The sequence below is a fragment of the Delphinapterus leucas genome, chromosome 10 (genome assembly GCF_059928025.1).
Source record: "Delphinapterus leucas isolate spDelLeu-1000000601 "Yukka" chromosome 10, BTC_Dleu_Yukka2, whole genome shotgun sequence".
Lineage (NCBI taxonomy): Eukaryota > Metazoa > Chordata > Mammalia > Artiodactyla > Monodontidae > Delphinapterus > Delphinapterus leucas.
In genome coordinates this window covers 64,259,788-64,272,722 of record NC_143138.1, presented here as the reverse complement: position 1 = coordinate 64,272,722, position 12,935 = coordinate 64,259,788, and the positions used below count along the sequence as shown (strand labels likewise).

Sequence of the window (12,935 nt, the reverse complement as noted above, 5' to 3'; positions counted from 1 at the left end):
CCCTAGCAGTCACCCACCTGTACAGTTGCTTTCGCTGGAGCGGCCGGGTGGGGCCCGGGGCAGGTGTTACAGCCGTGGGGTGCAGACACAGCCAGGCATGGAAGGTAAAGCCAGGTCCTGGCCATCGCTGCACAGGGGGTACCATGATACCCGCCATGCTGGGCGTGAGGTCAAAGTAGCACAGAGCTCGGGCCGGGCCCTGGTGCCGGGCCATGCCTGAGAGCGCGCGGATGACGGCACCTGCGTGTCGGGCAGCCCCGGCCTCAGCTCCACCCGGCCCTGAGTCCAGACCTGGTGGGGGACGAAGCAGGAGACGCAGCTCCAAGGGCCTTAGTGACACGTGGCCCAATGCTTGCAGCAGCGCCAGCAGCTGCTCCTGGCAGCGGGCCCCCAGGGCTACCCCCTCGCTGAGTGTCTCCAACAGGCAGCCCACCAGACCGGCCTGGACACACGTGGCACGGCTGGCAGGGCAGCTGTCACAGAGCCACCAGAGGCGCTGTGCTAGGAAGAGGCGCAGCTCAGCTGTGGGCAGTGCTGGCAGCCACCGCATCAGCACCAGCACCGGCTGCTCATTGCGGATTGGTGGTGGCGGACACGTGCCGTGGTCGCCCTCCACAGCCTGCGGGTGGAGAGAATGACAGTTCCCGGGCAACTGGCATGGCACAGGCCACCCTGCCAACAGTGGGACTTCCTGTCTCAGTTTACTTGCCTAAAGCATGGGAACACAACGTGTGCTACCCCATCCAGCTCACAGGTTGAGTTTGAGGCTCAGGAAAGCCAGAGGTGCTCAGACAACCATCGCTACCAACAACAACCCTTGGCTTTCAGTCTGGGTTGGCCTAAACCCCAACTGCCTATTCCTAGGATCATCCTGGGGCTTGCTAACATGCAGCAGCTTCTGGGCCCCATGCAGCTCAGAATCCTCACCCCAGTGACCCTGACACACAGGGTCAGGCCCCAGGTCACACATAGTCAACATGGTCCCCTAAGGTGGAGAGCTCACCTTCCGTGGTAGCCCTGACTCACTCCTGGCTGCCCTTGGGACCCTGCCCCCAAGCCCTTGCCCTCACCATGTTGAGCAGCTCTTGCAACAGTCGATGGGTGGGGGGACCGTGACTCTGCAGAACCTCTTGCAGGTGAGGGTAGCCGATGCGCTCCTTAAACACCTCCTGTGCAGGGATGTGTGGGAAAGGAGTGAGTGTGTATGTGGGCCCCAGGGCGCACTCACACCCTACAGGAACCCTGGAGGAGGCATCACCTTTCAGGGCCCCCTTGCCTGGCTCTGCCTCTGGGTCACAGTGCTAGCAGGGGAATAGGTCTACCTCGGAAGGCTGCAGATGGTGGTCAGCCACAAGCATCCTTCCGCCCTCCAGCTCTGAGCCAGGATAGCCAGCTCCCAGGACTCACTAATGACCATGCTCGCCCAGGGGGCTGAGCCGTACCCCAGAGGGCAGAATGGTCACCTCCCCAGCTCACTTGCTCTGACAGCCGTCAGCCAGGCCTGTTCTAGAGACAGCTGATCAATTTAACTCCCATCCCATACCCCTACTACAGCAGGACCGCAGCATCCTCACCTTGGCGGAGGGGGAGCCGCTCATGATGCAGGTCAACACTCTGACTACGTGGACTGCAATGGCGTCTGTGTCCTGGTCCAGTACCTTGGGGTGGGGAGGGGCAGTCAGGAGAGGCAGGTGCCAGGACGTCGCAGCTGGCGGCACCCTGCAATAAAAGGGGTGCAGGGACAGGAACAGATGCCCCAAGGCAAGTAGCTGAGCTGGCTTGGGGCCCTGGAACTGTGGAAACCCTGTCTGGGCCATATAGTGCTAGAACAGAAGCCACCAGGCCCTCTACCCTTGCCCAAGCTGCCAAGCAGCTTGGCAAGGCCCACTCTGACAGAGAAGCCAGGGAAGAAACCAAGGCTGGGAAGGGCCTCACTGGGATACTGGGACAGATCACCAGTGAACCCTTTGGCCACAGCCCTCTGCCCTCTACTGTCCGGCGGGTTTATGGGCCCCGGTCTCCACCCATCGCCACCCAAGCTAAACACATGTGCAGGCAGGCTGGCAAGTGCCCCATCACCCACGATGATTGACAGGGGGTTGGGGAATTTAGGGACAATCAATCACAGGATGTTAGAACCAGAAGAACCTTCGAGACCTTTAAGTCCTACCCTGCCCCTTTCCCCTAGATCCAGGTGGGGATGCTGAGGCTCACCCTGGCTGAACCCAACAGCCAGAGGCATGCTACTCCTTCACCCTGCCCTACTGAGGGGCTGAGAAGTCAGGAGGGCTTGGAGAGTTTGTCAGCAGGTGCCAGGCTGTATTTTGGCTCCATGGGGCCCTTGGTCCCAGCTCTGCCTGACTCCCTAAGGGACCTCCGGCAATCTTTTCCCTCCTCCAGGCCTCAGTTTCCTCATCTGTAAAAAGCAGGGGTCTCACTGGCCTTGCCTGCTTTGTAGATGAATGGACATGCAGGTTCTCAGAAAACAGCCAAGTGCAATAGACACACAGGGCTGCTTCATGAGGACAAAGCCAGGGCGGGGCTCTGGAGGTGGGGGCCCAGGTGTTGAGCCACCAGAGAGAGGGTGCCCCATGCAAAGCCCCTGACACCCTGCAGCCTCCTACAGCCCCCATGCAAGGTGAGGCAGGGAGCACGTCATGAGGGCATGAGGGGATAGGGAACTCCCAGTGACCTGCTTAGGGCAGGTGCAAGGATCCAAGCAAAGAAGTGGCCCCATGTGGGGGACCTCCTTCTCTGTCAGTGACCACAGCCAAATCCCTGAGTATCTGGCCTCTTGTTTCCCCTTCTGTGCAATGGGGGTGGGGTGGTTGAGTATCGAAGGTTCCTTCCAGGTTGGCATAGCCAAACCCCAGCTCCTAAGACTAATACAAGGCAGGGAACAGATCACAACTGTGCCATTTCCTAGGATTGGGATTTGGAAGGTAGGTGAGACAGCATGGGGGACCCAGCCCCATCACTAGGCTATACCAGGACTGGCATCGTTCCCCCTGCATAGTGCAGAAAGGCTCAAAGAGGGAGCCCCGGGGGGTGGGTGCCCAGGGACGTGGGTGCCTGAGCTGGTCAGCCCCAGGGTGGTACCTTCTGGACATCGGGCTCGGTCAGTAACCAGGTAGCCAGGTCACTGTCCCCCTCAGGGGGCGCCCGGGCCTGCAAGTACAGCTGTCGGGGTGGGGGGGAGGCACAAGGTGGAGGAGGCAGAGGAGAGAGAAGATGAGGGAAGGGTGGGATTAGAGCAGGACCTGGGGCAGTTGCCAGGGCTCCGCCCCATAGGGAAGGATGCGCCCTGAGCCCCAGGCCGAGCGCCCCACCAGGCACTAGGGAAGAGTAGGGGAACTGAGCCACCCACACCCTGCCCAAAGGGACAGAGCCGGGGGCAGATAAGTGGGCAGGGATAGGCACTGCATCTGAAACAGCTGAGCCTTCCTCCTGCCCCTACGTTTGGGGTTGGGGAAAAGGGAAACAAGGGGCCAGGGCAGTTCCCGTCCTTCTACAACACCCCCTTCATGTGGGGTCCAGAGCCATCCGGAGCCCCAGGCCCTCCCGCTGAAGTGCAAGCCGTCCCTCCAGCCCAAGTCTGCTCATCACCAGCTCAGCATGCACACGTGGTGCCCCCACCCCAGCCTGGGCCCCGCCCACCTTGCTGTTCTGGATGAGGCGGATAAGGTGTTCAAAGCAATTGTTGCTGAGGAAGGTGGCCTGCAGCACTGGCCGGTCCTCACATGCCAGCATCATGGGGATGGCATCTGTGGAGAGGTCAAGGGTCAGCCCTGCCCAAGCCTGTCTCAGCAGCGCCTCTGGTCAGCCTTAAACCTTCTTCCCATGCTGCCCAGGCCAGCCTTTCCATCATAACTTGGGCCTTCCCCTGCTAGTGCCACCTCCCCAAGAGCCCAAGAGGCTATACCCACCGAGCATGCTGACCCGTAGGGTGATGAGGGCCTCTTCGGGGTCCAGGCTTGGCCCGGCCGGCCAGTCGGCATTAAGGACACGGAAGTAGCCCTCAAGCAGGGCTCGGAGCTCTGGCCCCCGGGGGGGTGTGCGGCTGGCGTGCAGGACATGTACCACACCCACCAGTGCCTCCATTGCCAGCGGCACTAGGCGGGGGTCCTGGGCTGGCCCGTGGCCCCAGCCCCGCACCACATCCAGCAGGCCCTGAACAGTGCCAGCGCTCACAGCCTTCTGCCCGTTCTCCTGCAGGTGTGGGCAGAGACGGGCAATGGGCAAAGGGCTCACCCAGCAGAGAGACCTTGAGACAGCCACCCTCGGTCCCCCAGGCTCCTCCAGGCCTACCTTCCCTCCTGCAAGGACGGCACCAAAGAGATGGATGAGACGCAGCAGGAGCACAGGCGGCAAGTGATCTGCATCCTGCAGGCTCTCTGATGGGGGTGGGGAGCAAGACAATGTCACAAAGCTTGCAGGGCTGTGGGTCCGGGGGACCACACAAGAGGTGGGTGCCCTGGGCTGGGAGTGGGGGGCTGGGTCAAGGAACAGGGCTGGGAGGCCCAATCTGAGGGAGAAGACCGGGTTCTGTGCTGGGAGTCTAAAATGTCATGACTCTATGCTAGGAGGTCTGAGGACACAGCCCTTCATTGGGGAGCTTGTAGGGGGCATGGCCCTGCCCTGAGAGCCTAGCCAGCTCCCTGGAGCCTTAAGCCCCAAAATGAGGACCCCAGGGTGAGCACCCCCCATGCACTTCCCCATGGCAACCCAGGGTTTAGTTTCTTAGATACAAGTCTCCTGGTCCCTCTGCCCCGTGATGGCTGGAGCATCCCGTGACCGGCTCTGGGGACCCTGCCATACCTACCATACAGATGCTCCACACACCATCCCCCTACACCCCCACTGGGGACTTCTAGGGGCTTTCACAGCGTCATATCTGGGAGGCCCACCTGGCCCTGCTCCAGTAAAGCTGGACAGGATGCCAGGACACGAACTGAAACCCAGAGAGCAGAAAGGACCAGCCCTGGGTCACATGAGTGTGTGTGCGTTGGAGGGGGGAATGCAGAGCTGCCTTGATACCAGTGGGATGGGGTGGGGGTCCTCCCGGGGGACAGGGCTTTCAAGGTGAGGCCTGATAACGCAGTTGGCCTGGAAAGGAAAAGGAAACAGTATGGGCAAAGACCAAAGGTGGGATAACTAGTTGGATTCTAGGAATGAGAGGACAGGACCATGGCTGGAGAGCAGAGAGCAAGCGGGGCTGGAAAGGAAGGCTGTGGAGACGATTGGATTCTGAGGGTGTCAGGTCCCCACTGAGGAATTTACAGCAGGGGAAACAAAATCCAGTGTGTTTTAAGAAGAGTACTCAGGCTGTGGGAGAACAGAGGCAGGGACTTCCCAGGGGCATCTCCCCTCTTGGAGCTGTTGCCCCCATTCCAAACCCAGGCCCGCAGCTCCCTGGTGCATCCCAGAAACACTGAGATATTTCCTAGGCCACCACCTTCCCAAACCTGGCCTGCCCCTGTCCAGACAGCATCCTGCCAGAAGCCCATCTGAAATCCTGGCCAGTGTCTTCCAATGAGAGGAGAGAAGACACTCAGGAGCAGAAGGTACCCAGGGAGAATAGGTGGCCAGAGATGTTCTGGGGGGTCAGCTTCCCCGGGAGTATGGGAGCAGGAAGGGGAGACACCTAATGTAGACACTGTCCTGTGGAAGAGAGGAGACTGGGTGGAGCTACAGGGACAAAGAGATTGGACCAGGGAGTTTTAAGATGGTCCAGATCAGAGTGGGGTACAAGCAATGGGGGGGGTCCAAGAGACAGGAGAGAAGGGGGAAGGGAAATCGACTCCCCCGCAAAAAGAAATCACTCATTTTGTGCAGACATGCCCTTCCTCTCCTCTCTGCCCCTGAACTCCTACTTGCCTTTGGAAGCCCACTCAAATTCCCATGGTTCTTCCAGCCCTGAGTACAGCCATAGGTGGGTCCTATCCTGCATATGCAATGGGGAACCAAAGGAGGGGGCTCATGTTTGGGGGCGGGGCCAGGCGGGCCAGGGGTGGGGCCTGACCTCGGAAGAAGGTGCTGAATCCACAGGGCAAAGCCGCAGGAGGGAACTTGTACTTGCTCTTCTCCTTGGAGCTGATGACTTCCCTGGCAGGTGGGGACAGGGTGGGCAGGGGCCAAGGTGAGGCCAGTACTTCACTCCTCCTGCGTCATCCTCCCCTCAGCAGCCTGCACACCGGCCCCTCCCACCTCTGCACCTTGGCCAGTGCGGCCACCCCCATCCTGTCTAGGTCCTCCGCCTGCGGGCCACCTCTCACCCACTGTGCTGGCGCCGCCAGGTCTGGTACGGGTCGAAGAGGCCCTCACAGAGGAGCAGGGCATGCAGGGCTACGTTTTCCAGCTGGGACCCATGGCCCTTCTCTGGTGGTGGGGGTCCTTTCAGCTGTAGGCATGCGGAGAGGGTGAAGGGGGGTTAGCTGGGCCGTGGCTACCACTTGCCAACCCCCAGGGTAGAGGCCACCTCACCTTGGCCACCAAGCGGGTCAGCAACGCCAGCACCCGGGGCACCAGCACCTGGCCCCAGCCTGCCTCTACATTCTCCGGGTTCCTGGGAAGTGAATGACGGGAGAGGTCCCGGTGACAAGCCAGCCCCCACCCCGGCCCATAATTGCACATTCTCTCACCGTGGAGAAGACAACAGGGACCCACCTGCAGAGGATGACGAAGAGCTTGAGCAGCAGCAGGGCTTGCTCCAGGTCCGCCTCGTCCAGCTGCTCGGCCAGCACGTGCAGCGCATCCCGAGGTAGCAGCGGCACCTCCACACCTGCCTCCTCCGGCCTGCAGGGAGCGGTGTCACTAGGCGCCAAGCATCCCTCAGTCTCCCGCCCTCCATGTAGCTCCAGCCTCACCTGCGTGGCTCCAGAGAGGATAGTGAGATGCTCTTCTCGAAGGTACCCACAAAGGCCTTCAGCCACTGCTGCAGATAGCCCAGGTCCTTCTGCAGGCAAAGGAGTTCAGGGGAACAGTGGTGGGGGCAGAAGGGGCACAGTGGACAGGGGAGGGACAAGGGGATGTGGACAGAGATGGAAAGTGAATGGGGGTACACAGAGATTGGAGGCAGAGCAGTGGGGGGTGGAGAAAGGTAGGAATGGGTTGGGGAGGAGGACAGGAAGTGGAAGGTCAGCATCAGAGGACTGCCTTACATATTGACCACTCTCTCAGGGCCCCCATCTGCTTTTCTCAGCCTCTCAGTCTCCTCTCCCACTTCCTGAACCCTTGGGGACCCAGGTAAGCCTGACACAGGCAGGGGAGGGACTTAAGTGTATACATTCCTAGGGCATGGCTGTGGCCCACAGGGGTGCTGTGGCTAAAGGTCTCCCACTCACCAGCCTCCCTGAACCCAAAGCTATGAGCTGGGCTCTCGCATGCCCCCTTCTCCCAACTCAGCAGCCACCGCCTCCAGGAAACCTTCCTTGACTGTATATCCCAGGCTGCATGTGCACTACCGACCAGGCAGACCCACGCACACACACATCCCCCACCTGTACAGACAAAATGCCCTGCCTCACCGTGGGAACCTCCGCCCACACCCTGGCTGGTTACCTGGACCCCAGGCCCCAGAGCTGGTTCCATGGGTAAGAGGGACAGCGGGCTGAGCCCGAGTTTGGGCGCCACCAGCCAGGGAAACTTTGGTGTGAACGGGAAACGTCCCCTCCCACCCTGGCCCCCAGGGCAGGAAGCGCAAAGTCACGGTGGGGGAAGGGGGCCGCTTCCTCCCGGCAGACCGCAGGGATGTGGGAGGGCCTGGGGCACCCAGGGCCCAGCAAGAGAAGCTGTGAAGGACCCAGCCTAGCACCGGGGGTGGGGCCTGCAGCATAGAGGGGCAGGGGTCACATTGCCCTGGGTGGAGCTTGTGGACAGAAACTAGTTCTACAGGCATGAGGTCCAGGAGAACTCCGGGACAGGAGTCAGGGCAAGCCTATCCAGGGACAGGTTGTGGTCCCTGCTACCACACTGCCCTTCATTCAAGGCACCCACAGCTCCCTGACCTGGGTCTAAGGCCTCAGGCCCAGGCAATGATGTTGAAGGACTCATCCATACCTCTGCCCCACCCTCCTCCTGCATCCAGGCTCCCCATCTGGCCCTGCTGGTCTCTTTGCTCCAGGGACACAGGTAAGCCCTGGACTAGCCCTAATCTGTTCTAACTTCTAAGCCCCTCCCAAGGCATGGAGTGGGTGGTGGCCTGGATCTGAGCTCCTCCTTCCACACCAGCCCCATCTGGAGCACCCACCCTAACCAGCATGGCCCAGAGAGCAACTTTTTTTCCCAGGGGCGGGGGGTGGGGGGAAAGGGCAGGGACTATACTGAACATGTAGGGGCAAGGGACACACCACAGACGACACCCTGAGACTGCTCCCCAGGTGCCACGGGCCTCAAATCAAGGACCTCCACAACTACTTTTGCATGGACGGCTAATTTTTTTTGCCACTTGTGGGCCCCAGACCACAGGGCCAGGGCTGAATGGGCTCCAGGGAAGGGGCCTGACCCCAGCAGACTGGGCCAGGCCCCCAAAAAACCTAGACAGAGCAGCCCTCCACCCTGTGGTTGGACACCTTCCTTGTACATTTTATCACAGAGCCAAGGCCCAGGCAATTCAGAGAGGGGCTGGGGCCACCAAGGTGCAGGCCCACACCACTGTGACTTTTTGCCTGTCAGTTACCTTTGGCAACCTCTCCACCCTCTGCCGCTGGCAGCCTCCCTGCTCACCTACCTCTGTCTATACCTCTCCTCGCCACAAACCAGCAAGGACATCAACATGCCCAACCCTGAAAACACCAGAGCAGGCCAGGGCTCTTAGACCATTTCTTCTGAACCCTTCCCACTGCAAATGGGAAAACAGGGGGCCCCAGAGGGGATGCCTCGTCCACTAGCACAGTTGCAGCTCAACCTCTGTTCTAGGCCAGGATCACTCATGGTGGCTAGAGCCAGTCAGCCCAAGCTGACCACATGACCCACGACCCTGCCTCAATGACCCCACACATCCCTCCCTACCTTCAAAATTGTCCCAACACCATCCTCCCTTCTTCTAGCCCCAAACCACCCCCAGTCAAGCCACTGTCTCTCCCACCCAAAACCTGAGTCCTTCTTGCCCACTACAGCTCTGCTGAGCACCTGTAAGCCCACATTTGACCATGTCCTCCCTCCCTGACCCAAAGATAAAAGGCTTAATTGGTAAGCCAGGCATTCTGGGCCCCTAGTCCAACCAGGGACTCCTTCTCCAGCCTCTCTGCCCTCCCACATCTGTGATTCACATTCTCCTGTGCAGGCCTCTGATCTCCCCATGCCCCACTGCCATCTGTGACTTGGGCTTTTGGTACTTAAGCAGGAAACTCCCACCCTCCTCATGGCCATCACCTGGATCGGCCCTCCCAGACCTGATGGGCCCCTCAAACTCTGCACACCCCTGCTTTCTGTCCCTAGAACCACACCCTCAGCCTGTCCAGTCCTGCAAACTTCCAGCAGGTCCAGGCTGGGCTGGGTTCAGGTCTGAGGCAATCAAGGCAGCAGCCTTTGTGGGTTCTGGAGGGGCAGGAGGGGGTCTCTAAAGCACAGTAGTAGGCAGGGGTAGGGGTAACTGCCGGTCTTGACTCTGGGGGCTCACCTCTTCTCCCGGGGAATCCTCGGCCTGGCTCTGACCTGGGCCCCATGGCTTGAGGCTGCAGTGCTGGGGGGTGAGGGAGTCCCTGCAGGCACCGGGGCTGGGAGGCAGGGCAGAGCAGGGGCCTCGAGCATGGAGGCACTGCTTCATGCCGAAGGCTCCAGAGCCGGCAAGAGGTGGCTGTGCTGCTCAGGAGCCCCACACTCCTCTCAAAGCTCTGCCTCGCTGGCTCCTCCTTCCCTTTCCAGCTCAGAACAGGAACATAGGTGGGCCAGCCCAGTCCCCACCCCAACCTGACTGGGACGGGGTCCCAACCCTGCCCCTCCCATGAAGGCAGGTCAGGAGCAGTCACACTCCTCCCAGGGCCTTGCAGCAGGGGAGAAAGCTGTGGGTATGGGGGTCTCAGAGTCACCCCTGTAGGGACCCCAGTCTATGCCCAACCAGCCCTGAGGACACTCAGTGCTGGAGGAGGGGAGCTCCCACGGGTTGGTTAGGTCCTGGGTGAGCGTGGAACTGCCACTTCCTCAGAACTCTGAGGTAACCCGGCAGGGCTGAGGGCAGGCGGCTGAGGCATGGATGGGTGGGTGGGGCTGTCTTTCAGAGGGACAGGGACCACTGAGCTCCTGACACTGTGCTACCTGAGGCCTGCGTGCCTTACCCCGAGCCTGACACCAGGCCTGGCTTGCCCTGTGTCTCAGGGACCAGATCCTGCCCCAAATCCCCCATCCCCAAAGTTCCTTAAGCAGTACCCAGCGCCCCCAGGACCCATCAGTTACCACTACTGTCTGAGCAGCCAGTCAGCCACCCTACCACAGGCCCAGGGCACGTCCACAGCCTCCCCCGACATCTGAAGCCCGCCACGGGTGGTGCCCACCTCATCTCCAGCCTCACATGCCATATTCACTGGCTGCCCCACTGGATATTACTCACTGTCCCCACTGCCACAAGTCTGCATGCGCTTTGCTCTCCGTGTTTCCTCTGCTTAAATGTATCCCCATCAGAGCCAGCACCTTCCCCAAGATGCAGCCCTGTCAGAGGCCGGGGGTTCCAAATTGAATGTGGTTGAGGGCATGGGTTCTGGAGTCCAGACCTGATTCTTACACTCGGTAGCTTACTAAATATTAATCTCTCAAAAGGGAACTCTCCTACACTGCTGGTGGGAATGTAAATTGGTACGCCCACTATGGAGAACAGTATGGAGGTTCCTTAAAAAGCTAAAAATAGAGCTACCATGTGGTCCAGCAATCCCATTCCTGGACATATATCCGGAGAAAACCATACCTTGAAAAGATACATGCACCCCAATGTTCATGTATCATGAACAGCACTATTTACAATAGCCAAGACATGGAAGCAACCTAAATGTCCATCAACAGATGAATGCATAAAGATGTGGTACATATACACATTAGAATATTACTCAGCCATAAAAAGAATGAAATAATGCCATTTGCAGCAACATGGATGGACCTAGAGATGATCATACTAAGTCAGAAAACAACAAATTTCATATGTTATCACTTATATGTGGAATCTAAAAAATGATACAAATGAACTTAATTACAAAACAGAAACCCCATCACAGATTTAGAAAACAAACTTATGGTTACCAAAGGGGAAAGGTGGGGGGGGAGGGATAAATTAGGACATTGGGATTAACATATACATGCTACTATACATAAAACAGATAATCAGGGCTTCCCTGGTGGCGCAGTGGTTGAGAGTCCACCTGCCGATGCAGGGGACACAGGTTCGTGCCCCGGTCTGGGAGGATCTCACATGCCGCGGAGTGGCTGGGCCCGTGAGCCACGGCTGCTGAGCCTGTGTGTCCGGAGCCTGTGCTCCGCAACGGGAGAGGCCACAACAGTGAGAGGCCCGCGTACCGCAAAAAAAACAAAACAAAAAAAACCAAACAGATAATCAACAAGGACCTACTGTATAGCACAGGGAACTCTACTCAATACTCTGTAATAATCTATATGAGAAAAGAATCTGAAAAAGAATAGATATATGTATAACTAAGTCACTGCTGTACAACTGAAACTAACACAAATTGTAAATCAACTACATTCTGATATAAAATAAAAATGAAAAAAACAAAACAAACGATTAATCTCTCTGCTTCAGCTGCCTCTTTAAAACCATCTCTTTGCTTAACAGGTAAAGGCTCTCCAACCACACCCACCAGCGTATGGTAAGGTGAGTGGGAGCTCCACTCCCAAATTCAGCGGCTCTGCCTTCCCAAGCCCTTGGCATTCCAGGGCAACACTCATCTTCTCCCCACCCACCTCCATGAGTGACAGATGAGTGGCAGACCTTGGTTCACTGGCAGAGCCAAGGTCCCATGAGCCACTCCCCAGCTGGCTGTCCCAGGCAGGTGGAATGGGAGGATCTTCATGGACCCCAGGTTAGCGCTAGAAGGAGGGTAGGGAGAGAAGACTGAAGCTCCATAGTGGTGACTCTTCCCAGTCAGAGCTGCCTAGGTGGTAGGGAGCACCCCATCTCCTGGAACAGGCAAGCAGAAATGGGATAGGGTGGGGTGGGGCCTGACCAGGATGACCTCCTTCATGTGTGGGGGTCTCCCCACTCAGCATGAGGGGGATGGCAACGTCAAGCTGAAGGTGGCCTTTGGCTACACCAGGACGACTGGAGGTCAGACTTGGAGGGCCTCGGGCCAAGGAACGAAGCAGGAAGATGGGGACTTTGCCAGGGGCAAGGACAACTGAGGCTAGTGGTCCAAGTGCCTAGGTGGCTGGGCCAGTCTCTCCCCCTTACCTGGGGAGGGGGTCTTGAAAGGCATGGACCTTCTGGTCTCCATAACACCCCTCAGGGTTTAACCTTCCCCTTGTCCTATCACTTTGGAAAACAGGAATTTCCTTTCAGGGTCCCCATGGTAACTGACCTGTTTCCACAGTGACCCCACACTTCCACATCAGCTCCCCAGTTGCCATAAAAGCTCCAGGGATTACCAGCCCCTCCCCCAACCCTGGACTCCGTGCTACTCTCCCCATCACCTCAGTCCCTCCGTCTTCAGTTGCCTCAGTAATAAAGGCAGGTAGGAGGAAACTCTGGTTGCCCCTTTAAGGTACGGAAGAGGGTTGCGGGGAGTCAAGCACCAAGGAGGTCCTTTTTCCCATTTCAAGATGATAAACTGAGGCAAAGGAAGAAATATGAACCAGCTAAGGTCTCGGAGGGAGCAGAGGGCCTGACTAGGTTTCCATGAGGCAGCAGAGCTCATCAGTCAGGGGTGAGGGACCAGGGAGGGGCGGGCAGAGTGAGGTCAGCTCGGGCTCTGACCTGACCTTCCTAGAACCCTGAG

The 12,935-nt window shown here is 58.6% G+C and overlaps 1 protein-coding gene across 7 annotated transcripts in view; it reads right to left on the bottom strand.

Moving 5' to 3' along the window:
• NBEAL2 (neurobeachin like 2) overlaps positions 1-12,935 on the bottom strand; it is a 30,709-nt gene that overhangs the window by 14,136 nt on the left and 3,638 nt on the right. Inside the window, exons 1-13 of one of the 7 annotated variants that reach the window (XM_089918068.1) lie at positions 7,561-7,605; positions 6,867-6,955; positions 6,667-6,795; positions 6,484-6,565; positions 6,276-6,400; positions 6,023-6,105; positions 4,309-4,394; positions 3,927-4,209; positions 3,658-3,764; positions 3,100-3,180; positions 1,575-1,658; positions 1,071-1,169; positions 18-619 (exon numbers count right to left, since the gene is read on the bottom strand). In XM_089918068.1, the coding sequence (XP_089774194.1) occupies positions 18-619; positions 1,071-1,169; positions 1,575-1,658; positions 3,100-3,180; positions 3,658-3,764; positions 3,927-4,209; positions 4,309-4,394; positions 6,023-6,105; positions 6,276-6,400; positions 6,484-6,565; positions 6,667-6,795; positions 6,867-6,955; positions 7,561-7,590 (1,880 nt within the window). In that variant the 5' untranslated portion in view covers positions 7,591-7,605. Of the gene's footprint in view, positions 1-17; positions 620-1,070; positions 1,170-1,574; positions 1,659-3,099; positions 3,181-3,657; positions 3,765-3,926; positions 4,210-4,308; positions 4,395-6,022; positions 6,106-6,275; positions 6,401-6,483; positions 6,566-6,666; positions 6,796-6,866; positions 7,528-7,560; positions 7,700-12,935 lie in introns of those variants that run through there. The other 6 variants (XM_022573312.3, XM_030762421.2, XM_022573316.3 and 3 more) reach the window with 6 other exon arrangements.